At 36.9% G+C, this 27,823-nt stretch overlaps 3 protein-coding genes across 5 annotated transcripts in view; 2 read left to right on the forward strand and 1 right to left on the reverse strand.

Moving 5' to 3' along the window:
• The window catches only part of ranbp10 (RAN binding protein 10), a 41,689-nt gene extending 32,615 nt beyond the window's left edge, over nucleotides 1-9,074 (forward strand). Inside the window, exons 10-15 of one of the 3 annotated variants that reach the window (XM_067418860.1) lie at nucleotides 726-939; nucleotides 1,047-1,183; nucleotides 2,589-2,734; nucleotides 3,945-4,056; nucleotides 4,254-4,409; nucleotides 6,512-9,074. In XM_067418860.1, coding sequence (XP_067274961.1) covers nucleotides 726-939; nucleotides 1,047-1,183; nucleotides 2,589-2,734; nucleotides 3,945-4,056; nucleotides 4,254-4,384 — 740 coding nt within the window. In that variant the 3' untranslated portion in view covers nucleotides 4,385-4,409; nucleotides 6,512-9,074. The remainder of the gene's footprint in view (nucleotides 1-725; nucleotides 940-1,046; nucleotides 1,184-2,588; nucleotides 2,735-3,944; nucleotides 4,057-4,253; nucleotides 4,410-6,511) is intronic. The other 2 variants (XM_067418859.1, XM_067418861.1) reach the window with 2 other exon arrangements.
• A 4,629-nt stretch (nucleotides 9,075-13,703) lies between these two features.
• The window catches only part of pard6a (par-6 family cell polarity regulator alpha), a 36,114-nt gene continuing 21,994 nt past the window's right edge, over nucleotides 13,704-27,823 (reverse strand). Inside the window, exon 3 of the mRNA XM_067418863.1 lies at nucleotides 13,704-17,254. Within this exon, the coding sequence (XP_067274964.1) occupies nucleotides 16,386-17,254 (869 nt within the window). The 3' untranslated portion in view covers nucleotides 13,704-16,385. The remainder of the gene's footprint in view (nucleotides 17,255-27,823) is intronic.
• zgc:158868 overlaps nucleotides 25,592-27,823 on the forward strand; it is a 41,377-nt gene continuing 39,145 nt past the window's right edge. Inside the window, exon 1 of the mRNA XM_067418866.1 lies at nucleotides 25,592-25,928. The gene's annotated coding sequence lies outside the window, so the exon portion shown is untranslated. The remainder of the gene's footprint in view (nucleotides 25,929-27,823) is intronic.

The raw sequence follows: 27,823 nt of genomic DNA on the forward strand, positions 1-27,823 counted from the left end.
ACTGAGGTCTTATGAAGCGAAACGATCGGTCTGTGCAAGAAACCGAACATTATTTACAGCATTATTACCCAAAATCCACAGCTCCGGCAAATAAGTGACCTAGATATTTATTGACAATTGCCTAAGTTTACCTCTATCTAGTCTCTATCTGCAAAGTTTCTGTTAAAGGAACACGATTTTTGGGGACTTTAGCTTATTCACTGTATCGAAGATATTTCAAAGAATGTTGGACGGAAACCAAACAATTGGACCCCATTGACTTCCATGGTATTTTATAGTGGGGCCCATCAACTTCACTTTTCATTTTTGGGTGAACTATCCCTTTAAATTGTATTCACCCTGCCCACACTTTGAATTGTTTTGTGCTGAATGTGGGTTGCAAATCTACATAATTCTGCAGTATGGCTTTAATTTATTAAAATATGTTAGAATTTAGTTTATTTGTTAAACCAAAATACAAGGGTTGAGGGATGTGTAGAACTTTTGTACAACAGATGTTCAAATTCGGAATTCTGTGGGGGTAGATTCCGTGTGGGTCTGATCATGAGTAACATCTTCCAGAGAGCACATTCATAAACGATGTGGAACAGATGGTTTATTGAATCGCTTGTTTCACCTGTACTGCAGTTGGGTGGATTATGCAACTTATAAGTCAAGAAAAGCGCTTTCAATCATGCTGTGTCTTAAGATAGTTCTCATTGTTTCTTTCCCTCCTCATGACTCAGGAGCAGACAGTCCCACATGCAGTAACGGGGTCACCCCTCCAAACAAAAATAAGACCCACAACAAATACACAGGCGTAAGCTCCGCCTCCTCCTCTCCATCCTCCTCACCCTCCTCCGTCAATTACTCAGAGTCCAATTCTACCGACTCCACCAAGTCCCAGCCACACAGTGCCACCAGCAACCAGGAGACTAGGTGTGTGGTGGTGGTCTTTGGGTTAGTGATTGTGGGCTCCAGGCCAAGCATATACATTTGTTGTGTACTTGAATTGTCTAGAGACCAACTTCACTGTTGACTATGTATGTGTATGTTTGTGTTGACAGTGATAGTGAGATGGAGATTGAGGCAGAACATTACAGCAATGGCGTGACAGAAAGCTCAACTCGCATTATGAATGGCACATACAAACACCAGGAAATCCTACAGGCGGATGACAGCAGTGTTGGCAATGGAGTAGCAGGTACAACACGCATGTAGGATTTTCATATTCAACAGGCTCTGAGAACGCCTTTTTAAAAATGCTTTGTTTTTATATTTCTTGTACCTTTTTCATTCATCTGATGTGACTAGTTCTTTCTCTGCTCTGTCCTTTTCCCCCTTGAGAGCTGCTAAATTGAGCTCCTCTATAATTTAGCTCATTAAATGTTTTTTTTCTCCAAGGTTACAAAGTAATACTTTGTGATTGTGAAGTTTTGGGTGAGTGTGTAGCTTTTAATAGCACCAAGTGCAGTTATCTTCCTTTAAAAAATAAATAAATAAAATAAATATATATATATATATATATATATATATATATATATATATATATATATATATATATATATATATATATATATATATATATATATATATATATATAGGGATGCTTTCAGACATTTTTGCTTTGGTTTGATAAAATAGTTCAGATGGATGGATTTTTAAAAATGTAAGTTACTATTAGATGGAGGACTTTTGTGTTAGTGAGGCCAGCAGGGGGTGCTCACCCTGTGGTCTGTGTAGGTCTTAACACACCTGTCAAAGAGCACCGTCTTTCGGATGAGATGTTAAACCGAGGTCCTGACTCTCTGTGGTTAAAAATCCCAGAATGTCCTTTGATAAAGAGTAGGGGTGTAACCCTGACATCTTGGCCAAATTTGCCCATTGGCCCCTGTCCATCATGGCCTCCTAATAATCCCCATATAATGATTTGCTTCATCACTCGGTCTCCTCTCCACCAATCAGCTGGTGTGTGGTGAGCGTTCTGGCGCAATATGGCTGCCATCGCATCATCCAAGTGCATGCTGCACACTGGTGGTGGTTGAGGAGATTCCCCGTCTAGAAAAGCGCTATATAAATGTAACAAATTATTATATTATATAATATTAAAATATAATATTTTATAATAATAAAATATAATCATAATATGAATTTATAGCTGTCATCACAAGATTAAATTGTATTTTAAAAATATATTCCAATAGAAATCTGGTGTTTTAAATTGTAATTATTATAATAAAGGGATATTGTTATATTGAAATATAACATAAAATAACAACATAATATAATTATAATATAATGAAAATTCAGCTTTTTTCATCATGACTGAATTGCATTTTTAAATATATTCAATTAGAAAACAGTTATTTTAAATTGTTATTATATTATATTATATTATATTATATTATTATATTATATTATTAAGCAATATTTACATTCCCAATAGTTCCACTGGCTTATTAAACATAACCTCAAATTAATAAAACAATACTGGGTAAGATTTCCCAGCAGAACTATATTGAAGCAGTTCTTTCTACAAACGCTGTGCAGTTATAGTTGGAAACATGTCTGCTTTCTGGGGTGTCATTGCAATTTATTTGCTCCTCTAGATGACAGCTGCAGCTCCAGACAGCTGTGTGGAGGAAACCAGGCGGCCACAGAGAGAATGATCCAGTTCGGCAGAGAGCTTCAGGCCCTCAGCGAGCAGCTCTGCCGCCAGTACGGCAAGAACGCCACTCACAAAAAGATGCTGCAGGTATGGAGAGAGAGAGGAGGATAGGTTTGAGAATGTAATAAATAGATAGATGTTTAAACTGGGCCGCGATTGTTCGATAAAATCGACTGCATCGACGTTGATAATTAGTCAACATCAATATTTTTAGTCGACTGGATATGAAATTTTATTAGTACCAGTACTTTTAAAATGACAGCACTCTAATAATAGCAGTGTTTCTTAATTTGCGTCGATGTGTGACAGCAGGAGTGAAGATGCCCCCGCGTGTGTGTGCTCTGCTTCCACTGTTCACTAAAAACAACAGAAACGCTTGCATTAGAAAATGAAGTGCGGCGCGGTCGGGATGTGCTCACGCTGCCGGACTCTGACCTGAAGCGCTCTCAGCCGAGCACACGCCTTTCACTCAGACAGACTGCGACGATAGTTTCGCGGATTATTGAGTTTGAATGATCAAAAATATGTAAAAATGAACTTCCTGACAACAATTCAAGTAAACACAGTCAGATATGCCTTTAGTGAACATACAGAGTTGAGTGAGAAATCGTTTATTACAATGAATTTGGTCATTATGCATCTCTTAAAGGGCCAGGCATAATATTCTATGTGATTTAATGTTAATCAAATAACAAAAGAAAATAGAAAATCACCCCATTGCTTGGCTTTTATATATTTGTTAAAAATCAGTGTATAGTTAATTTACAGAGTGACTTTGCAGACTATGCATTTTTGTTTTTACTTGTTTTTACTTATTTTTGATTATTTTATTTTATGTTGTTTACAAATGTATACCTTTTAGTTTTACATTTTGTCAAGTGCTTGTTTAAATGTATATGTTTTATAGTACACTAATGAATGTCAAAGTTGCAAGTTAAATTATATGTTTTTAAGTAAAAATTTGGAAAATTATTGTGATAAATTAGTCGATAGATTTATCGATAATTAGCTGATAGATTAATCGATATATACATAGTCATTAGTGGCAGCCCTAGTTTGAACAGACAACATTGGAAAAATGTGTTATGTTGGTTGTGCAATTGTTGAATTTTTAATTAAATATTGGTGAAGTGGTCTATTTAGACTTGCAGTCATATTGCGTGCATACAAAGTAATCTGTTCAACTCCTCTGCCTCTTGTTTGTTGCACATTTGAAGTGGTAAGTTGATTAGCCTTGTGGGTAGCAATACTCTTACATTCTTTGTGCCCACTCGCCAGTGTGTGTGTTTGTGTTCAGGATGCATTCAGTCTGCTGGCGTACTCGGACCCCTGGAACTGCCCCGTGGGCCAACAGTTGGACCCCATGCAAAGAGAGGCGATCTGCTCCGCTCTCAACAGCGCTATTCTGGGTAAAGCTGCTTGGTTGGCTGAGATCATACATTAATACACTATGTGAACATGAGTACTATGTAGGCCTTGTTATTTAAATGTGGCCACAGTAAAATGAGCCCAAATGGCCTGGTAACCGAGCCAAGTTGTTATGATCATTCCTACTTTATTGAATAGTTGTAATGGCTTCATATCTGTGATCTTTTCCCTCATTCAGAGTCTCAGAATCTGCCCAAACAGCCTCCCCTCATGCTGGCTCTGGGTCAGGCCACCGAGTGTGTGCAGCTGATGGCCAGGGTGCGCTCTGGTTCCTGCTCCTTCGCCAGAGTCGACAACTTTTTGCACTAGCACCAGTCCAGGTGAGAGCACCAAGGTAATTATGGTATGGATCATTTTACTGGTTTTTACACAGTATTTTGGTTTTAAATTTAAGTGTAGTTTAAGTTGGTTTTGGAAAAAAAAACACTATTTTATTTGCATCTATGGAAAATGGTTAGTTTGAAATTATTCTATGTATAGTTATCAAGTCACAGAGAAAAATATAATGTATATATACAACATGAGCCTTTATTCTCTCTGCCATTCATCTCCGATGATGTAATCAGCCTGGTTTTCTTTACATTAGCACTGTTTTGAACCGGTTGTTTGAATGAATTCGCTTACTGGCGCATTGGGCTGAAAACTTGCCCAGAGTTTAGTGGCTTAAAATTATTTGATCACAAACAGAGAAACGAAAACTGCTTATTAAAGGGTTAGAGTAGCAATTTCCACCTACCATGTTCCACCTTACAGGTGATCGTGCCATCCCGACTTCAAACAAAGTCCCTTTAAGACGAGTCATTTCACTCGCCGGCCATCTTTGAAACACCTCTTGGGCATGCAAGTGCAGCTCCTATCTCTCTGAATGGGGAAACATCAAATTCTCCAAAAATTGATCGCCAGGCTTACCCCAGCTGAGATCTGACAACAATCGCCTCATACATTTTTTTTTCTAAACACTTGAATTATGATTATAAGCTGGCTTGACATTGCATGTTTCTATACCAACTGGAACTTCTAATTGCAGCTGGAGTGACGCGATGACTTTACTAATCAACGATTGGCTCTTTTGTTTGAAGGCGGGGCTTATTCACCATATTGGGTGTTGCACTTTCTCCCATTCACAATCAGAGTGCACCGTCTTCCTATATATAAAGTCTTTGCTTGTGTGACGTAAGTTAGATTAACAACACAATTTCACATGCTTATTTGTGTTAAATAATTTGAACACGTTAAAAATGTTGAATTCATTGCAAGCATTAATGTCGACAGCCCTAATATATTCACTTTCATCAACACATTTGGCAGATTTACATTCTCAGTATAACAACGCTTTATCCACATACAAAAAAACGTAATGTAATTTGTTGTTTTACATGTCAATCAGACAGTCACTTCTAAATGGTTGGTTCTTTTTGATAGTGTCAGTTTTAAGGAGATTGACTATCCAACATTAATACATAATACAAAACCAAAAGTTATTCATTTTTTTGAATTTTGTTCATTTTAATGCACATTTATTGCCCGGATGCCAGCCGAACTTAGCTCCGCCCACACAATTTTTAGGTCAGGCAGTTCGGTCTGACTTTGCTCCATAGAGGAGTAATTATCCCCGAACAGAAACTGTTCGGACCAATGAAATCATCAGGGCGGGCTTTAGACGATGACGGACAGATGATCAACAGTAACGTAATCATGCACGTCATCAAAGGGGCTTGGATTATATTTGTTTGAATCCTAAACGGAGAGCTTGTGTATGCATTCACCTTCACAATTTCTCTCAGAAATGATCATGTTGGGTAAGTACTCTGTGTGTCATTAAAAAAAATTGTTTTTTTACAACACCGGCAAAGATCGTGTATTCCAGCCTGATTTCAGCGCACGTGCAGACAGGGTTGCCAAGTTTTTACAACAAAACCCGCCAACTACTAGCCCTAAACAATAGCTTCTCAGGGGGTTCTCTGGGAGAAAAATGGTGTTTGGGGGGTAAAATGTGTGTTATTTTGGCAAGGTTGCCTGCTAAAATTCACACTCATGGGTCTATATATCACATAATAGTGGCTTCAACCCGCGGACATAGAAAACAATCCGCGGAAAAAAACGCGGACTTGGCAACACAGTGCAGTTGAACTCTGGTGACATTTGACAATGCGTCGCTTCGTTGCTCTGATTGGTTGTAGGTCTATCCAATTGAGGTCTTTCCTGGTTCGGTTGAAACACGCCCCATAATCACAGCCCAGTGGAGCAGTTTCAGACTCATATTCTGACTAGAATTGAGTATGACCACGTCAGGCTAGCACATTTATAGTCCAGGCCAGAGTTTATTCTTTTGCAAAATCACTTTTTCCACTGCTAGTTTTATTTATTGTTATTTCTTAAAATATTCAAGCATTTCTATTGTCCACATTAAATATATAATCCTTTTGTTTCCTTCAGGCAATGTTCAGGACGGCTACGAATAGGACTTTCCAGTTGGTTGCCATGACGAGAACATGCGTTTGAATTGGTGTGTCGCTTGCCGTTTGCCAGAAGCAGCCGAGCAGAATGAATAGAAACATGAGAAGAGAGGCTTCTTTTTAAATTAGTATTATCAAATACAAATTGTGACACTATTTAAAGATAATTAATTATTCTGTTTATCTAGTCATTTTTATTTTAGTTTATATTTTGTCCGTTTGTCGTGCTCATTTTGAAACAAATCAACTTCCCAAGCTCATTTTTTTTCATGGGTGAATTCAGTGCATAGTATTTGAAGCGTACCATATCAACGATACACATAATGGTAAGTTCCTACTGAAAATTTGAGCTACGCACTCTGGTTTTTCTCAGTCAGAGCTCAGGTATTTAGACAAATGTTCTTTTATTTGCGGACACAGGTGTCGCTTCACCAGACCATACTGTGGCTTTTAAAGCAGGTCCTTTTCTATGTATAAGCAAAATCTATAGATTTTTTTTAATTATTTGGTCCACCTTAGCTGCCCCTTTAGGAATTAGATGGACGTTGATGTTGCGCATAGAGGAGTTTGGCGACCTTCCGATGTTTTCATTGGAGTAAGCGTGAGAATGACGGTGAGATAATGCATGGCTCCTATAGCGTCTCATCTTTTAAGCTACTTTAGTATCTCAGGCACCAGCACGAGTTTCATTAGACACAATCACACAGAGACGACGCAGACTTGCCTTTGGGTCCAATGTAGATGAATTCTATTTTCAATCATAGACCTTTGCCCTAAATGGATCTATTTTACCGATATTTTACCATCTTTATAGCCGTTGGTATCATGCAAATTGTCAACCTTCACTTTTTTTAAGTTAGGTATATTGAAGTTAACATGTGGTTTTCTCATTTTTGTGGCTGTACCAAATAAAAAGGCAAAGTTTTTGACAAAAGAAAATTAAGGTCAGTAGTTTGATTACTGAGAAGCTCCACTGAAGCTTGCAGACTAACGTCGTATGCTAAGTCTGTACGTTTTATATCCATGTGAATAGTGTCACTGTGTTGATAGTTCTCCTGTTAGGTTAATACAGACTGACACCGTTTCAGCTTTGTTGTTTCATTGGCTGTTGAGTACTGTTGTACAAGTTTTGTTACCATTGGATGCACTGTACTTAATTAATGCACACGATGCATTACTGTATCCGTCTACCTCTCCTGTTCAGTAACGGAGGGACAGAGTATGAACTTGCAGCATGCAAGACAATTGACTGACCCAGCGTTCCTAAAAATGAACGGAAAAATATGTATTTATTTAGCATCTAGAACATCTCCTTTAATTGCAATTGTGTTTGTTGCTCCAGAACTTCACCTCGACCTCGCACCAGTGCGGTTGCTTTGCTTTATCCCTCCCCGGTGTCCTTTAACAATCTTTTTCTTGGCCTTTTTAAGTGTGATTTTTAACCGGCTCAGGCGTTTTCATTCTTCCTTTTAATCCGATCCCATGTTAACCCAGCATTTCACTCAGCCAGCACGCCGCTGTGGTGTTGAATGTAGCTTAGCCCGTTTTAGTTCCCACATTTTTTTGCTGCTGGCCGTCATGAGATTGTTACATTCCCGAATCAACACCTGCTTTTGTTCTTATACCTCATTTACTCTTAGGACAGTGCTGTTTAGCTTGTTGTATCACGTCAGGCATTTTAACAGAACAGAAGGTATGCGTAGTGCAGACCTGCAGGTCATCTGGCAGAAGTTTGAGGTCACAGGGTCACTGGAAAGTTGCACATGCTCCTCAGTATCTAAAATAAAATTAGCCTTCCCAACATTAGGAATATAGGCAATACCAGATTAAACTGATTGGAGCCCCACCACGTGCTTTTAGCAGTGCTTGTGTCAGTGTGATTCTGTGGGGAAGAAATTTTACACATCTTGATCCCTAATGATCTCGGTCAACTTTAATTTGACCATTTTACTCCACTAAATGGGTCAATTTGGTTATTAAATGGTGGTAACTATTGTGTAACTATTCACTTACGTTTGAGTAACAAAACGGCAGTTTTGGAAGCACTCGTACTTCTGCTGATCTGTCCGTTGTAGATCTTTTGTCATTGGGCGGCTTTTTAATGCCAAATGTTTTGGAACTCATAATCTAACCACCTATAATGAATATTTGAATATTGTCATTTTAAAAGAATCCATCATAGAACGTCATAATGGCTTTAAATAGGGACCTACGTACATATGTCGAAGGGAAGAAAGCAGCCAAAATATTTGTCAAGTTAGTCATGTTCCTGCAATGGAGCAGGACGAACGGAATGGAGTATAGCAAGCTGTGCACAATTTACTTCTATTATGATTTTAATTTTGAGTTTTCTTTTAGCAATTGTGAAATGAGTTACCCTCTACTTAGCATGAACCTTTAAAAACCTTTAAAACAACATAAAAAAGAAAAACAATTTAAAAAAGAAAAAAAAGACATACCTATGTACTGGAAACATAAAGAAATATTGTACTCATTTAATTTTGACAGAATTATTTTTATTAAAATACACATCCATGAGCAAATTGTGTCTTGTGTTTTATTTTACTATTGTTTTTTTTTGCATTTATATATACAATAGTATTTGTAACACTACTTGTGTGTAATTTAAGAATTCATTTTAGTCTATAGAATGTTATCAGCAAATGTCAGCTCAGGATCATATGTATCCGTATGAAGATCTAAAGGCTGCTGTTCCAGATGGAGGACTGAGACTGGGGTGTCTCCTCCGAGCGACGGATGTCGATCTGGAAGTGTGAACTCATTGTTTATATACTGATACAGGCTCCTGGCATTTCTCCTCATTGCTGGGGAAACTGAGGAAAGAAACACGTTATGAGTTCAGATTAGTCTATGAGCAGCAGTGCTCCATTGGGAAGTGTTTTCATGCGTTATCTATGTTTATTCAGATCAAGTCTATAGATATAGGTGCCTCCCATATTACATTTGCATGAATTCATTTAGCATATTTATTAAATTATTATAAGGAATTGTTATAGTATAGTTAACAATAATGAATAATAGAGTATGCATAAGTCAAGTGCTATTCCTTTGTTTTTGATCAATCAAATATTAATGCAACGTGTGTGTAATAAAGTCATGTTGATGTGTTCAGTATTAATGGATGCACATGAAAATAATAGGATAAAAAATGGTAACACTTTATTTTAAAGTAATGTAGTTACTACATGCCATTTAAAAGTTTTTGATCTGTAACATTTTTAATGTTTTTAAAGAAAGTCTCTTATGCTTGCTGCATTTATTTAATCAAAAATACAACAACAACAAAACTGTAATATTGTGAAATATTATTAAAATGTAAAATAACATTTCTATTTGAATATATTTTATTTTATTCCTGTGATCCTTTAGAAATCATTCTAATATTCTGATTTGTTGCTGAAGAAACGTTTATTTTGATTATTATCAGTGTTGAATATTTCTTCAGGATTATGTGATCATTTGGAAAGTTCAACAAAACAGGATTTATTTTAAATAGAATCTTTTGTAACGTTATAAATGCCTTTAAGTTCCGACCCCCCCCCCCCCCCCCCAAAAAAAAAAAAACTTACTGACCCAAACCGTCGTACAATGTCGTACAATGTTGCAAAAGCTTCCTATTTCAGATAAATATTGTTCTTTTGAAATTTGTATTCATAAAAACCAATCCTAAAATAAAATATTTCACAGAACTATTTAAAAAAAAAAAAAAACATTGGTAATACTCATAAATTAGCCTGACGTGGTCATACTCAATTCTAGTCAGAATATGAACTGCCCGACCTAAACATTTTATGGGCGGGGCTAAGTTCGGCTAAATGTTTCTTGAGGAGCAAATCAGCCTATTAGAATGATTTCTGAAGGATCACGTGACAGTGGAGTAATGCTGCTGAAAATATAGCTTTGCCATCACAGGAATAAATAACATTTAAAAATAGAAATCAAATAGAAAAGTTATTTCACAGTTTAATAATATCTCACAATATTACTGTTTTTTGGTATTTTTAATAAAATAAATGCAGTCTTGGTGAGCATAAGTGACTTCTTCTAAAAACATTAAAAATCGTTAATGAACAGCAGTGTACACTATAGTAATAACAGTAAATTATGCATAATTGCAAGTAACGTAGTTAATTAATATTACTCAGTACTTTACTGAGTACAATGAAACTGTCACCCTAAAATAAAGTGTAACCGAAACATTTATTCTACATTGAATCTGATACACATACAGTACACAATACAGTAGAATAAACATACAGAGGTAGTTTGATGAGGGAGAAGGTTGACGGTCCATCAGACACTGATTATTAGTCTTTCTCAGAGGCTTTTGTCTTTGAGTTCTGGATCTGGATGACCCTTCCCCTTCAGAGTCTCTTTTAACATCCTTTTTTAAATGGGCTGATTTGACTGAGAAGTTTGAATGCTGAAATGCATGGATGTTACCTCTGGACATTCTGCGATATAATGCAAATGATACATTAAAAACAGTTTCACATGGCAAACATGAATATTTATATTTGAGGAAATATACAGTGGTGGCGAAAAGTGATGTCCAGAGAGGGGTTATAGTATTTGTATTATAACTGCAATACATATGAGGAATATATAATTTTTTTAAAAAAGGGAATAATAAATAACCAAACTTCGGCTAAAGGTTTTATTTTACTATGCAAAAATAAATTGCATCTAGGAAAACAAAAAGTTAACAGAAAAAAAGCATGCATTGGCTATAACATAATCAGCTGTTAATATTTCATGGTTCTCTATTGTTTTTGCATGTGTTCATAATTTCTTTGTACGACAGCCTGGCCAAAAATTATGTGTTTCATTGTGGCTATCATAAACAAAAAAGCTGATTCCAAGCACAACTACACAAAATGCTTTAAAATCATAAAACATTTTAATTGATATTTTAAGAAAGGGTAAAGATGTCAAGTTTCCTAGGCCGGACATCACTTTTGGCCATATAATTACAACTTAGTCATGTTCAAGGCTGTACATCCTCCATAGGAGAGGAATATTTTGAGATTGTTGTCTGTTGGTGTTTATAAATCATTTAAGCAAGAGCATACCTTGCTATATTCTTAAAGCCACAAGCAATCATTAAAGTAAGGAGAGCAATAACATCTTTAAGCATCATTAATGTGAGAGTTTGCCTCCTCATAAAGCTCACCGTTGACCACCACAGACCCGCCATCACCCCACTGCAACACAAGTCACATGACAGCAAATCAGGTAAAGCGGTACAGAAACTATGGCAAACCCTGTTAACGTTTAATCCTTAGATGTACTTGTATCTATTTTCATGTTACCAGTGCTTATTTTTTATGCACTAGTATCTATTATTCCATACTAGTACTTATTCACAAGCTTAGGGTGACCAGACATCCCGCTTTCCCCGGGCACAGCCCCGTAGGCTATTTCAGCTTTATTTTTAGTGTCCCGACTTATTATAAAAAAAAATCTAGTTTTGTCCCGTATTTCTTCTTTACTAAATTGTCTTTGCTAGGCGAGAATAAAATTGAGTAGTAGTCTTCTGTCACATGAGAATAGCCTAATAAAAGTTAGCCAATCTTATCATAGTATTTTGAAGAACAAAATTACCATTCAATCACAATTCGTTATCAATTAAACTTGCAGTTAGTAAAAAGCCTAAAATACCTTCTGTACGCAAACATGAATATATTTATATTTGAGGAAATATACAGTGGTGGCGAAAAGTCCAGTGGTGGATCTGGCAGGCTATGAAATGTGCCTGAATACCATACCATATTCCACCATGAGAAATCTGGTCATCCTACATTAGCTAAAAAAAAGTTATAAAAAATTTAAAATAAAAAGTAGCATGAAAATAGATTATTGTACGTTTTAAGGGTTACAATGTTAACACGGCTTGCCATATTGAAACACCCGTTATTTTCCAGATAAATACGGGGACTTGCTGTTTGACATGCTATCATGACGTGAAAGGGCCTATCTTTGTGTTATTGTATTTTCATGTTCTCCTGGAACATGTGGGTCAGATTGCCTCACATATTTAAGAATCATTGGCTTAGTATGGGCATAACGTTACAGATTTAACTGAATTTAAGACCTGAAAGGATATTGAATATTTCAGACCTGAAAGGATTGGTAGGCTACTCGGATCATCAACGATAACCGCCAATATTTCCAAAAAATCCGTCGTTGAGACTTTTACTGAATTTTTCAATGGTTTTCTTCTTTTTTGCAACTTATTACTCATTATGCTTTTTTAAATATGAGCTGCTATGGAAATTGTGCAGGTAAGAATCTCTAGAGCCGTTTGGTAACTATAGAAACATATTTGAATGGTCATCACTAGCGTGGGACAGTAGAGGGCACAAATTCCCTTTATTTAAAACATTTTCCCATACCGTCTGGAGTCCACTAGAGGGCTTCAGTAAACCTATAATATACCAAATAACATGCGAAATATTGCATAATATTTCATATTCTGGAGAAAATACACGCACTTTATCTTGGCTAACAAAATTGCCCCCACAATTTTGAAGACTAAATTGTGTCCTCACAATGTGGCTTGGAATATTTTTATTGGCCAAGTAATACTAATAGAATTTGTATTGGCCAATAAACCACTGATCTGGTCAGTGCACTTACATCGCATTGATTTTCTGACAGTGATGCAATCTGAGATAAGGTACCGCACATCTAATGTGTCCTTTATATGTAATGCAATAATTCTGCGGATGTGAAGTGTATCTATCCATGTTTTTATTTATTTATTTTTACGGAACATTAACCACAGTTCCCTTAGTCCTGAGCGTCAGTAATCATTTGATTAAATATATGAACTACAGTTCATAACATTCAAAACACCTGAATAGCTCAATGATCTACAAAACACACTATATCTACAAAATATAGACTTTATTTTAATTAGCCCGTAAGTAATATTGTACTTACTCAATTAAGTAGGGCCTATTGAGTAATATTAATTAACTGTATAGAGTTACGTTTATGTTTAGGGTTAGTTACTTAGGTTCGTGCATGTAGTAGTAACACCTTTAAAGAAAGTGTCAAGCATGATATAAATTGTACTTATCATATTCCAAAATTTCACTAGTCAATATGTCAATCATTTTTTTGAACAATAAAACAGATAACAAAAATAAATGTTAAATACTTTTATTATCTTGATAGAACATTTTATAATCAGCTCATAACATTCACAGTATTGTACACCTTGACCCATCTGATTATAATAAAAACACAAGCATCTAAAGAGTTTAATTTTGTGATTCTCAAAAGAAATAGAAACCTCCTTTCCAGAATTCTAATATACATACAAAAGTACAAGAATAAGAAAAATACTTTCCATAATTTACACATATATATAAAATGCTATTTTTATAAAAAGGGCTCCTAGTGTACAAAAGTGTCCATCATTACATATTTCTATTTATACATATATTTTGACATACACACAAAAAATAATGCTCATGTGGTATTATTGGTGCTCCAATTGTGTGCTGTTTATCACTTGCTTTTTAAAAACCCCAGCGCATCACTTTCCATTCACTCTGTCCATCCAGAGAATGCCAATAAAACATATTAAATTAAATACAGATAACAAAACAAAGTGACAGTTCACGCTTCTCCAGCTGTCTCTTTCAAATCACCCTCCGGTTTCACTAACAGTGTTGCTGTGAAAACCCGCGGAATGAGTCACAGAGTGTCATCTAGACCTGTTCGAATAAACTAGATTCTCTTTCAGACTCAAGTCTACCTTGGTAAATGTCAGTTTTGCTGTGAACTAACGCGTCATTTGTTTTGCGGATCGAGTTAAACCAGATAACGCTCAGCAGATGAGGCTACACCTTCACGAATCACACCCATCAGTTATGACACGGAAAGACTGGCTTCCTAATTATTTTCACTGATACCTGCTTCTAACTGAGAATTTAAAACTGTCCTTGAAAAAATTTGGAATACATATTAGTAGCTAAGATTTGAATTCATCCCCAAATATAATCATGATAAAGGAGAATTAGCTCATCATCCCAGCCAGAATGAAGTTCCTTCAAGCGCTGGAATGTTTTTGCATTTCACCATCCTTCCTCCATCAATGCCGGTGGGTTTGATAGACAGCCTTTGAAGCGCTGGACGTCCCGAGGCAGGTATATCCACAGTCTAAACAAGCGTTCACCTGGGAACTCGTTGCCTGAAAGCATTGCTCGGGTCTGTTGGACATTAGAGAAACCAATATTTGGCTCGGAGTCTGACAGTGTCCACCTCAGTGCCGTTTCTGTAAGATTATACTTTAAAAATATGACTGAACGCACACATACACACTCACCATGGCTAAAAAAGCCTCACAGCTTTGGCCATCAGGAGTGGACTGTGTGGAAAAGGTCCCAATGTGCAGAATTCTGGCCTTTCCAAACATGAAAGGAATTTCCTTTTTTCTCTTTACAGAAAAACAGACCGAGTCAATGAGAGGTCGAGTCTTTCTGAAGTTACGCCGCACCGGTGCCAGTTAAGTATATAGATTCCTATTTTTCTGGAGGGGGAAAAAACTAAACTAAAAACAAAGCAAGGGTTGGGTTGGGTTGACGTCCTTCAAAAAGAAAGAACCTGTGCGAGACTGCCTTTTTCGACAATAAAAAGCAAAATTCAAACCATTTTATAATCCTTAAAGGCATAGTACACCAAAAAAAATTGGTCACTCATCCTCATGTCGATCCAAACCTGTATGACTTTCTTTCTTTTGTAAAACATTTTTGTCCATACTATGGCAACCCAAATACATTCATACATATTTGGAACAACATGTGAACTATTCCTTTAAATGTAACAAGACGTAAGAGAAACCCCCTAAAAAAGTTTCCATGTATGAACAAATATATTCAAACACTGCTTTTTTTAAGCCAACTTGGGTGTGTTAAAGGGATAGTTCACCCAAAAATGAAAAGGTTGTCATCATTTACTCACCCTCATGTTGTTTCAAGCCTGTATGAGTTTCTTTCTTCTGTTGAGCACTAAAGATATTTTGAAGAATGTTGGTAACTAGACAGTTGACGGTAGCCATTGACTTCCAAAGTATTTGTTTCCTACTATAGAAGTCAATGGGTGCCGTCAACTATCTGGTTAACAACAAAAGACAGAATCTCATACAGGTTTGAGGGTCAGGTATTGAAAATTCATTTTTGGGTGAACTATCCCTTTAAAATGGCTTTGAAACAAACAAGGGTATGAAAGAACAGGTTTAAAGACAAAACATGTTTAGTGTTAGTGACATGAATGCAAGTAACACCACTTCAAAATCATCATGTAGAGCACATTTTGGTGGACATTTTCAGCAACAGAAACTACGCATCAGCATCAGAATGAGATGATATTAGCAAACAAGCAACACTGATCAGATCCGATTTAACACTCTTATATTTATCTCCACCTCCTCCTCATCATCAATGCGAGGGGCATCATAAAAAGTGAGATGAATCCACAACAAGACACCATTTCCACAAAGGCGATTTGTTCCATTTGTCCTCTGAGTGGTAACGTCAGGCATCCCAGTGGCAACTAGCACACTTCCTTGGAGTCAATAAAGATGAATATGGTTGATTTTTCCCAAAAGAAGAACAAATAACTAAGGCGAGAGGAATGGAGAGCCATAAGGCACTTCCATACAGTGCAACCTGTGTGATCTGGGCGAGGGACCTCGTTCACGGGGAAGGTTGTGAATAGGTTGTTGTTTGAGACTGAAAAATAACAGTTGATCATATAACAGTTCCTTCATTTTCTTACAAATGTGCATAGGGCTCCTACTGTGGTGTGAATCCTACTGTAGCTCACAATGTAATGAAGTTTCCATCCTCTCTCATGCTTTCTTGGCTACTGCTCGTCTTGGTGGGGCTGCCGTTATGTGTAGGAGTTGTCAGAGAGCTTAAAGAGCTGCTACTGGGCAAGGAAACACTTTGTGGGAGGGGCCTGTGTGCAAATGCACCCGACGACAGGGCGTTACCACGGCTGCCGTTGCCATTAGTCATACGGTGTGGCATGTACAGGTTGTCGTTCTCGATGATGAGGTCAGTATCATCGTCACTGTCGCCCTCAGCCACACTGTTGCTGTTGCTGTATTGGCTGGCGTTCTGTGAGGCAGGGCTGGGGGCGGAGTCATGCGAGAGGGCGGAGCCTCCCGAGCCGGCGGAACTATTGCCGGCAGATGTTTTACTCGCACGGTGCATCGTGTTGTTGCGCTGATTGGCGGGTTTTACCGTCACAATGAGGTTGTGGCTGTTAGCCACCATCATGTCGGTGACCTGGTCCAGTGATTTCCCGGCCACGTCAATACCATTCACCTCCAGAATCTCGTCATTGACTCCCAGCAACCCCGTGCTCTCTGCCAAACCGCCTTTCACAAGGCGGGAGATGAAGACACCGGGAACTTTCTCCACCCCTTGGGGAGTGACGCGGACACTGACGCCATCACGAATGTAAAAGCCGAGGGGTTTGTGGGTGCCGTGCTTGTGCAGACGGACACGGAGATGCGTCTCGGGTAAGATGTCCACATCTATGATGGAAGAGATCTGGCGGAAATCCTGCGGATTGCTGATGAACACTGTTGGTTTGGACTTCTGTTGCGCCTGACGCAGACCAGCTAGGCCCTTTTTTCTTCTCTGAAGAGAGCCTGTGGGGAACGGCACAGAGTCGTCTACATCTGAGGAGAGAGAGAGAGAGAGAGAGAGAGAGAGAGAGAGAGAGAGAGAGAGAGAGAGAGAGAGAGAGAGAGAGAGAGAGAGAGAGAGAGAGAGCGAGAGAGAGAGAGAGAGAAAATAGTTATATATACAGTATATATGATATGCTGATCAAATTAATTTTATTTATTTATATACATATACATATGCTACAAGAATACAACAATTTTAAACCACTGAATTTGAGAATTAACATTTGGAAACATTACTATTTTAATGTTTTTGAAAGCCTGCTTTTATTTGATCAAAAATACAGAAGAAAGAGGGCCCCACTTTATATTAGGTGGCCTTAACTACTATGTACTTACATGAAAAAATAAGTACAATGTACTTACTGTGCCCATATTGTATTGCAAAACACCTATGCTGATATTGAGGTAGGATATGGGTAGAGTTAGGGACAGGTGTGGTGGTGTGGGTCAGTTTAAGGGTAGGGTTAGGTGTAAGGGAAGTGCCAACTGTGTAATTACAAATGTAACTACAGAAATGAATTACAGACGTAATTACATGCAGGTATTTTTTATAATGTAAGTACAATGTAAAAACATGTATGTACACAATAAATGCATTGTATTAAATGATTAATTACAATGTTAGTACATAGTAGTTAAGGCCACCTAATATAAAGTGGGTCCAGAAAGAGTAATATTACTATAGCCATTACTCCAGTCTTCAATGTCTTGATAAATAAAAAGAACAGCATTTATTGAAAATAGAAATCACTTATAACAATATATACTACCTTTCAAAAGTTTGGAGTCAGTAATTTGTAGATAATAAAGAAATTAATACTTTTATTTAGCAAGGATGTGTTAAATTGATAAAAAGTGATAGTAAAGATTTATATTGTTAAAAAAGATTTCTCTTTTGAACAAATGCTGTTTTAAAGCAGCACATTTGTTTCCAACATTGATAATAACTGAGCCCCAAATCAGCATATTAGAATGATTTCTGAAGGATCATGTGACACTAAAGACTGGAGTAATGATGCTGAAAATACAGCTTTGAATCAAATAAATAAATAATATTTTAAAGTATATAAAAAAAGTATATTATATATATATATATATATATATATATATATATATATATATATATATATATATATACATACATACATACATACATATATAAAACTGACACTGAATTTAAAAAGAAGACCTCGTTTTGCTTCCCAGACAACATTTATTTATGGTGTGCTAAAGACTGAAACTATAGACTAACTGAGACGTGCTGCTTTCATCTCCTCACCATCAAATTCTTCCTGTCAACTGGCCTAATAAAGAAAGAGACTGTCGTCCTCACAGCTCCACAGAAACACACCATTTGTCCACTAAATTTAGAAAGATCTACTGTACACACTGCAGTGCAGGTTTATCACTGGCATAAAATACTGTTCCCTGTTACTAAAAATGAACTCAAGGAGATACAAAGCGCCTCCCTATGTTCTTCTGTTCACCATCTGTTCTACCAGTATCACATCACTGTGACCTCATTTATAAAATTGATCCCCATAAATCCATTTGAGATTTATTATTTTCAATGTTCTCTAAAAGAATTCAATATAACATTGATTGCCGAATGTTTATATCGAGCAATAATAAGGTTTGGCACAGAAGAAACCAGATCATAATAAAAACCGAGTGGCAGAAATGGATGGATGAACAAACAAGGATTGTAATAAATCTGTCCAAGGCACTTGCAATAGTTCAAGGGTCATGAGATGGAATCAGATTAAAAGGCAGATTAATCAGAGCCTCTCTCCCCACACATTATATTCACTGTTCAGAAGATCCAAACAATCACAGCTGACATATCGGACTAGAAAAAAAAAAACAAGACTTGTTTTAGCCGATGAGCAGGTAACAGAAAACAGCGGGCCCTCCTGACTGGAATCTGGTGGGAGGTAACATGCGTCAGCAGAGAAAATGTTTTTGGTTATTTTTAAACTGCAGCAGGGGTTTTGAGCGTGGGTCTTCATGCTCTTTTTTGTGATTATGAGAGCACAGCCTGCTAGGAGTAGAAATAGCAGGAAGCCATCAACACCTTCCCCTCAGTCTGCTGACTAACATTAAACGCTGTGCCTGTTTTTTGCATTGCGCTCATTTAACTCTATGGCCAACATTCTAGACTGTTACATTTTCTGAAGATTTCAGGGTGTTCTGAGCGGTTATTAGCGCATTGCTACACGGTTTCTAGGTGGTTACTTACTGGCCCTATTCAAAAGAGCTCACCAGAGCATGTCTCCACTCATAGAAATTGTTGTGGTAAAGTAAATACTACAGAAAAAAAAAGTAATTTGTCACAGTAAATGTAACAGGCGGGTATTTAAAAGTAAAAGTAAAAGTAAATCTATGTTAGTACTATAGACTGTAAAAAAATATGGACGTAGAGTCTGTGACGTCACCCCTAGGATTCTGAAGTGCAGTTTTGAATCGCAAAGTAGAGACGAACTGGCCGTTGCCTTCTTGGCAACACGTCATTGCGTGTCACACCCGGATAACAGAAAATGGTCAAAAGAGGCGGGATGTGGGCGGAGCTAACGTGACACGATGACTGACAGATAAATGGCTATCCACCTGTCAATCAAAGTGGCCACACCCTTAATTATGCAGAACTTTAAGGCTTTATATAATGTAAATTAATGTAAATTATTTATGCAATAATTTGTGTATTATTTATATACTATTATAATATCTAATAAGATATTAAATTAGCTCCTATTTTTATATTTTCAGTTTTCATTTAATTTGTCTAAGTTTAGTAAATTTGTTTATTGTTAATTGCATTTTTTTAATAATTCTATTTAGCTTTAAATTTATTTTTATTTCAATTTTAGTTTCAGTCATTTTAGTAATTAAACATTTTATTTCAGTTATTTGCTAAGTCAACATTTGCCTTTTTTTTTAAAGTTTATTTATATTTTATTTCAGCTTTATTTCAATTAACAAAAACTTTTAATAGTTTACATTTTAGTTAACAATAAATGTAGATTTATGGAAATTACATTCTGGCAACAAAATATGTCTTTGGTCCATTCCAGTTCCAAGTTTGCATTTTTTTTTCACTTATTTTTTCATTTGCCAGGCAAAAATCTGTTCACTTAGGAAAGAAATAGCACAGTGTCCAAAGCTTAATAGAGCATTAAAAACATATATGCATACCCTACAATCACCAACTTAAAATACATTTCTTGGTTTGATACCATCTGCCATCTGAAAGAAACGGCCCAGCATGCACCTCTAGAGGCGATCACATGATAGGGATTATATTAATTAGTCTGTTTGACTACAGGCCCAGGTTTGTCTTAAGAGCCACAAACAGTAGATTATCAGATCGCAACTAATTAATTACCATCAGGCCCCGGGGACCTGCATGTGGATGGGGTGATGGGTGTTGAACTCTGACCCCTGTGCTCAAATGGAGAATGACATTCTACAGAAACAATAGAGATGCACAAGGTATAACGCGTGTTTGTGTGACCTCATATTTAATCTGCATAAATGTGTAAATATTTTGCCTGAGCGCAGACAGTGTCGTCCGTTGCACTTGACCGCCTGTGTGTGTCCGTATGAAGACTGTATGTAGCTCATCTAGTATGCAACACACCGCCCCTCTCCCTGTCTCACTACATTAGTCTGGTGTCTGGACCCCCACAGAGATCAGGATAGCCTGTGTTATTAAACCTGCTCACGGGCTGGAGAGTGAGAGAGGCAGACGAGGAACCCAGGGAGGGTGAGTGGGAGGCATAGAGGGATCCTGCCAGACAGGCAGGTCAGAGAGGGTGATAAAGGGCTGGCCTGAGGGTCTACAGCAGGTCCAACAACGCTCTTGGTTAATATGTGGAGGCGGAGACAACGCTAACAGCCAGCCCTGCCTCCAAACTGCGCATTATGCATTAAGATGTAAAGCTGAAGTGCTAATTTTCATGTGGGTGTGTAAGTGCACATTAGGTCCGTGAATTGTGGGATCTTGTAAACATTACTAATTAACGAAATGATGTGATGCATTGCTTAGAGATCAGAAGCTAATGCATCAAGCTCTCAAGGATGATTAAGAGACATCATCCCGTTTGCAATCTCTCTCCCACACACATACACACATCCTCACACAAACGACATGTCCAAAGCTCCTGACGTTCACAAATGCGACAAAAAAGAACACTTTGTGACAATAATTTACATTCTATCTAGACAGTCGGTACAAGCTTGTGTGCATTATGCATTTGTTTCATCAGCGTGTGAGCTGTGGTTATGAACACAGTGAGAGCTGTGATGTGCAATTTGTGAACAAATGACTCTAATGAGCCGGCTCTTTTAAATGAGACTATTTAAACGAAGTTAACACAAGTTAATAATAAAATTAACATCCCCCATAACGTTATCGCTATTTACATCTTATTTTGTCTGTAAACACTTGCATTATCGTGATGCATTTGTCTTTGCTCATAACCAAAATTACATATTTAACATTTTTTTCCTGTGAAATTCTCTTTTATTCATGCCTTAAAGGTCCCATTCTTCACGATTCCATCTTTCAAACTTTAGTTAGTGTGAAATGTTGCTGTTGGAGCATAAATCATACCTGTAAAATTATAAAGCTCAAAGTTCAATGCCAAGCGTGATATTTTATTTAACAGAAGTTCCCTTTCAAAGCCTACAGCGAACGGCCGGTTTGGACTACACCCCTGCACTTCCTCGCAGGAATGACGTCACTAGAACCGTTTGCTGACTAACCCTCCACCCACAAGAACACGCAAAATAGGGGCGTGGTCTTGTTGCTCTCCCACGTGGAGAAGAGCGCGCATTCAGCGCTTGCATCTCCCCGTTATGGTAAGAGGCGGGACCTTTTTCGGGCAAAGTGCGCTAAGCTGCTGTCCAATCACAACACGGGAAGCGCTGGCCCAATCAGAACTCGTTACGTATTTCTGAAGGAGGGACTTCATAGAACACGGAAATCATCAGGCCGTTTTTAGGACAGAGTAAACAGCGCTGTACAGATAAGTAAATTGTGTGAAAAATACTGTGTTTTTTTACATGCGAAACATGAACTCATGTTATATTGCACACTGTAAACATAATCAAAGCTTCGAAAACACGCGAAGAAAGGGACCTTTAAAATGTAACTATGCGTTTGCTTCATTTAGAATACGAGGATGTATGAATATGCAAATGAGCCAGCCCCGCCTCCACAACCTGATAACCTGGCTTCTCTTGAGACTCACCTGCTCGGAAAATGGGCCCCCTGAAAAAACACTGATGTGGGCCCCCACTGCCCTCCACTCATATCATATACGATATAGGCATATAAATATTGCTTTTGCTCATTTTATATTAATTTATAAAGTATAAATATTACTTTAAAATGGCAATAAGCGTTTCATTGTGAAACATTGCACGTCACCAAGCAATTACTCAAATAAATAACAACAAAAAGTAGGCCTACCAGCAATATAATATAGAAAATGCATTTCCAGTCAATCTTGTATAACACCTGAGGTAAACATTCAGAAATTAAAGAATGCAGTCTAATTCTTCTTTATAATATTTCATTAAATAACCCTAAGAAATGTATTCTTCAAGAGCAGCGAGTTGTATTTGCATTATCTTGACAGGGTAGTTTGTGACAGAAGAAACACAGGCTATTTTAAACCGCCTTTTGGAAACCGACATGTTTAAGGAGAAATAGCATCAGCAATGGTGTTGACTTGGGATTTTGCATATGATTTTTCTTAACACATATTAAAAACACTACTTTCAAACTTTATTTTCACCACAGGGGGTCTTAAAGTTCGCTGATCAAGCGGTCGAGTCTCTTCAGAAACTTTGGACTAAACCGCTCAATTCGTTTGGATTCGTTTTACGATCTCTTTAAAGCGTCAAAGTGTCAGTTGCGCGGCTGTCAAAGGAGGGACAGAAAGCTCTCAGATTTAATCAAAAAGATCTTCATTTGTAGTCTGAAGATGAACAAAAGTCTCACGGGTTTGGAAAGACTTCTAACCTGAAAGTAACATACCTACAGTACAGCTAATCAAATAACCCTATATCATCAACCCGTTTCCACAGCAACCTTGCATTACTGCGATACTGTATGTATAGTGTTTGATGCATTTTCAGCTCAGCGTCAGACAAGAGTAACAGCATTACTGAAGCATTTATCAGATTACGCTAGTCTGAGGAGAAAGCAGCTAGGATTACAAATAACCATGTGCAGTTTAGACAGAAGGAGACAAAAATGTGTTTCTCTCTCAGGCAATATATATGTCTTATTTAGAATAAACCTCACGTCTAAGCCATAGTGCACTGAAAAGTGCAAGCATAAACCAAAACCCAAACACCAGACTGCAGCGAAAGTTTTTCACAAGCACTTACTCACCTGAAAAATACCATCAAAACATCAGAACTCCTGCCAGGTGTCTGAGGCCTCCAGGCACAGACTGAGCAGAGCTTTGTGAACATTGCTCTCTGGATCACAAAGATACAGAGAGACTTTAGAGACTTCCTCAGACATAGCGCACTGGGGAAGGGTTTCGCCTTTCCCCACACAGAAACATCTGCGTCTGCAGGCAAGATAGATACTTAGTATCTAAATACACTTGATGTATTATGAAGCTCACAGTGCCATGATAAAGTTGTTAATCATATAACTATATAGACATATAAAAGTATCTTATATTCAATAATACTCCAGATTACGAGTGCATGACAATATATAATGGTACCAATAGTGCAGTCATGTCTTGCAAGGAAAACAAGAACTGTTCAACAAAACCCCAATTCTTCTCAGACCAATATCAGAACATCATTATTTCCTCCAGTTCCTTGGTGAAGTATATTATTGTAGAACAGGATAGCTTATTGACTCATGATACTACCTCCGGGCCGTGTGTTATGCCTGTATAGGGGAGCTTATTTACCCAGCGTTAACACCTAATAATGTGGTGTTATGGCAAGGCTGGACAGCTTATTGACTGCGACCCTACACGGCGGACTGGTAGGTTATTAGCAGAGTAATATATCACGCTGACCGTGGAGCCAGTGTCTCTCGCCAGCAGAGGAGGGCTGCTGTGTGCTTGAGGTGTTGATGTGATATTGGACCTGCGCTGAGAGACAATGTACGACAATATGAACAGAATTAAATTATTTAACGTGTTAAATAATGATATGTCAATTAATAAAAAAATACATATACATATACATATTATATATATATATATATATATATATATATATATATATATATATATATATATATATATATCATTGTTATTTAAATAGTACATGTATAAACTAATTAGCATGTTTTAATTCATTAGCATGCCAATAATGTATAGATTACATATAATTGAATATATGAATATTAAAATCATAAATCCTATTTAATTATATATATAATAATATATAATTATTTGATTTAATTTATTATAATCATTTAGTTATTATGCCAATTAATTATTAAATGAACTGTTAATTTAATGTTTTATTGGTATTTTTATTATTAAATATTATTATTATTAAATTTGTTATCTTAAAATATTGCCAAATAATTGCATTCTGTGTTTATATAAGTAATAATTAGCACGGCAATAATGTATATATATTAAATATAATAATTTAATATATTAATAATAAATCCTAAATCCTTCAATTATATAAAAAAATATTATTTTATTTATTAAATATCAATTAGATATAATTAGATATGCCAATTAATTATTAAATTAACCGTCAATTTAAATGTTTTTTAGTATTATTATTGTTATTTAATTTGTTATACAGAATTGGCAAATAATTAAAAATGGTACGGTATAAAAACCATTACACCTATGGAATGTCCCCACAATGTATATGTATATGTATATATATACTTTCCTGGTATTCTCCTTTGTCATGCGCTTCCTTGAAACTGCCTACCACGGCATTATGACTCGGCTCTATTTTCAGTAATAATATATTTTTAAATTTTTTAACCTGCCAATGTCTATATTAAATATAATAATAATAATAATAATAATAATAATAATAATAATAATAATAATAATGAATGTAATTAATTGTACTAAAACACTAAATTGACAGCCCTGAATCATAAGTGTTTGTTGGCCAGAGGAAAACTGGCACCCCGACTGAGCCTGGTTTATCCTCCATTCTGGCCCTGAAGAGTTTTGGTTCACCTTTGGCTTTTAGCTTGCTCAGTTGGGGACGCTTAGGGCCTACATTTCAACTATATTAACGATCTGCCCGCATTGACACTATTTGCTAATTGAAATTAGCTGGATAACATCACTGTTTTCTCCAGAGCGGTTGTACAGCCGAATCAAATTCTGTTGCATTATTTTCCTGTTAACACTGTGAAACTGCTTTGAAACAATTGGCATTGTAAAAAGCGCTATAAAAATGATGTTGACTTGACAGCCCAAGTATAGACACTTGTCCATTACCAAACCTCTAAAAATGTGTTCTGGGTTTCAGCAACGTCCATTTGCCAGGATTCTGGACAATGTTGTCTCCGTCAGTCTCTCTGTAGACTGCAGGCAGGAACAAAGCACAGGTGGACAAGCTTGTCAAGATGAATAAAACAGGGAGGCAGCTGGAGAGCTGAGGGGACCAGACACCTGATGCTGTCAGAGGAAGGCAGGTGTGTTCACGTGGATCTGGCTCTTATTACCTTCACGGCCTAGTGTCCCTTTCTGTACGCGCTAAAAATAAAATCTGCATTTTGACTTAACTCGTTTACCGCTATAAATATATTTTCAAGAGAGAAGTCTTCTTTAAAATAATAGGCGAGTAATTGCTTCATAAATAGCGTAGAGTGCATTGTTCTGCTAAGTACAGCGCAGTACAGACAACAAAAACAGATTCAACACACTAAACTATATGCTTGTACCAATGCTTCTGCTACACACCCGGGCAGTGTGAGCTGTGACCTATTAATATGGACACTGAAATGAGCCACTGTGTAACAGACTTAAATGTTATCACCTACTGTAAATGTCTGATGTAGGACGTTTGTCTAGTTCTGCATCTGTCCCATGTACTTCCACCTCATCATTCAGTATTGTGCTTATGGCTTTGTTTGGGTGTGGCTGTCTGAAGTTCACTGCTCTCACACACACACACACAAACACACACACACACACACACACACACACACACAAACACACACACACACACACACAAATAGTACGTGTGCATGGTGCTGACTGTCTGACCTCATCCTCGGTTACCACCATCTGGAGACTAACCCTTAGCCATATGGTCGCCACGACAACAGCAATCCCCACTGCCACACGTGCAGAAGAGTTTAAGATCCGATCAAACCTAGGACTGAACACTGAGCCACTTACAGACACAGCCACAACTCTTGCATTCATCATGTTTTTGATCTCAAATAATAACATGAAGTAACAAATATTAAGTCACTCTGCTGGATTTGATTTCAGCAAGGTCTGGGAAACACACAAACTGTTATCGTCACAATCATGAGGCAATTGAATGCTCACACACACGGACCCTCCAAAAGTATGGGGTCAGTACGGTTTCGGAATGCGTTTGAAAGACTTATGCAAAACTACAGTAAAAACAGTAATATTGTGACATATTATGGGAATTTAAAATTACCGTTTTCTATTTTAATGTATTTTTAAATGTAAAGGCTTATTACTTCATAGGCTGATGAGAACTGGCTGCTAATCCCACATGAGTAATACTGACACACACACACCATTTTGGGATAGTTCAGCAAAAAGTACACTGTCATTATTTACTCACTCTCATCTGTTTTCAAACTTGCATGATCTTTTTTCTTCCATGGAAAAGAAAAGGAAATGCTAGTCAGAATATTAAGTAAAACTAGACTATGACTCATGCGGTACATTCCGAGTCTTCTGTTATGCTGGTGTATAACCAGGGCCTGGGGCAAAAATGCCACCGAAAGTGACAAAAATGCCTATGTAGTGAATTCCTCTTTGTTCTGTTATCTAACATATTTCATAATATTCTATTTTAGTCCTATCTAGTGATGGTTTAAGTCCCTCTGCAGATAGTGATCTCAGAGGTGAGTGTTAGAGAACGTAGTGTTATTATAAACATAAAAAAACATTTATTTCAACAAAAAGTAAAAGCAGTAATATTGTGAACTATTATTAAAATTTAAAATAACTGTTTGCTGAATATAGATATTTTAAAATTGTATTTATTCATGTGAAGCTGCAAAGCTGAATTTTCAGCATCATTACTCTAATGTCTCATCCTTCAGAAATCATGCAGACTTGCTGCTCGAGAAATATTTATGATTATTATCAATGTTAAAATATAACACACACACACACACACACATATATACACATTTTTATTTTATTTTTTACAAAATATTTTTGTGGAAACGTGACATTTTTTCAAGATTCTTGATGATTTGATGAATTGAAAATTCAAAAGCATTTATTTGACATATTGAAATAGAAATCTTTTGTAACATAAATATCTTCACTGTCATTTTTGATCAATTCAACGCATCTTTGCTGAATATAAGTA

The sequence above is a fragment of the Pseudorasbora parva genome, chromosome 16, assembly GCF_024679245.1.
Source record: "Pseudorasbora parva isolate DD20220531a chromosome 16, ASM2467924v1, whole genome shotgun sequence".
NCBI lineage: Eukaryota > Metazoa > Chordata > Actinopteri > Cypriniformes > Gobionidae > Pseudorasbora > Pseudorasbora parva.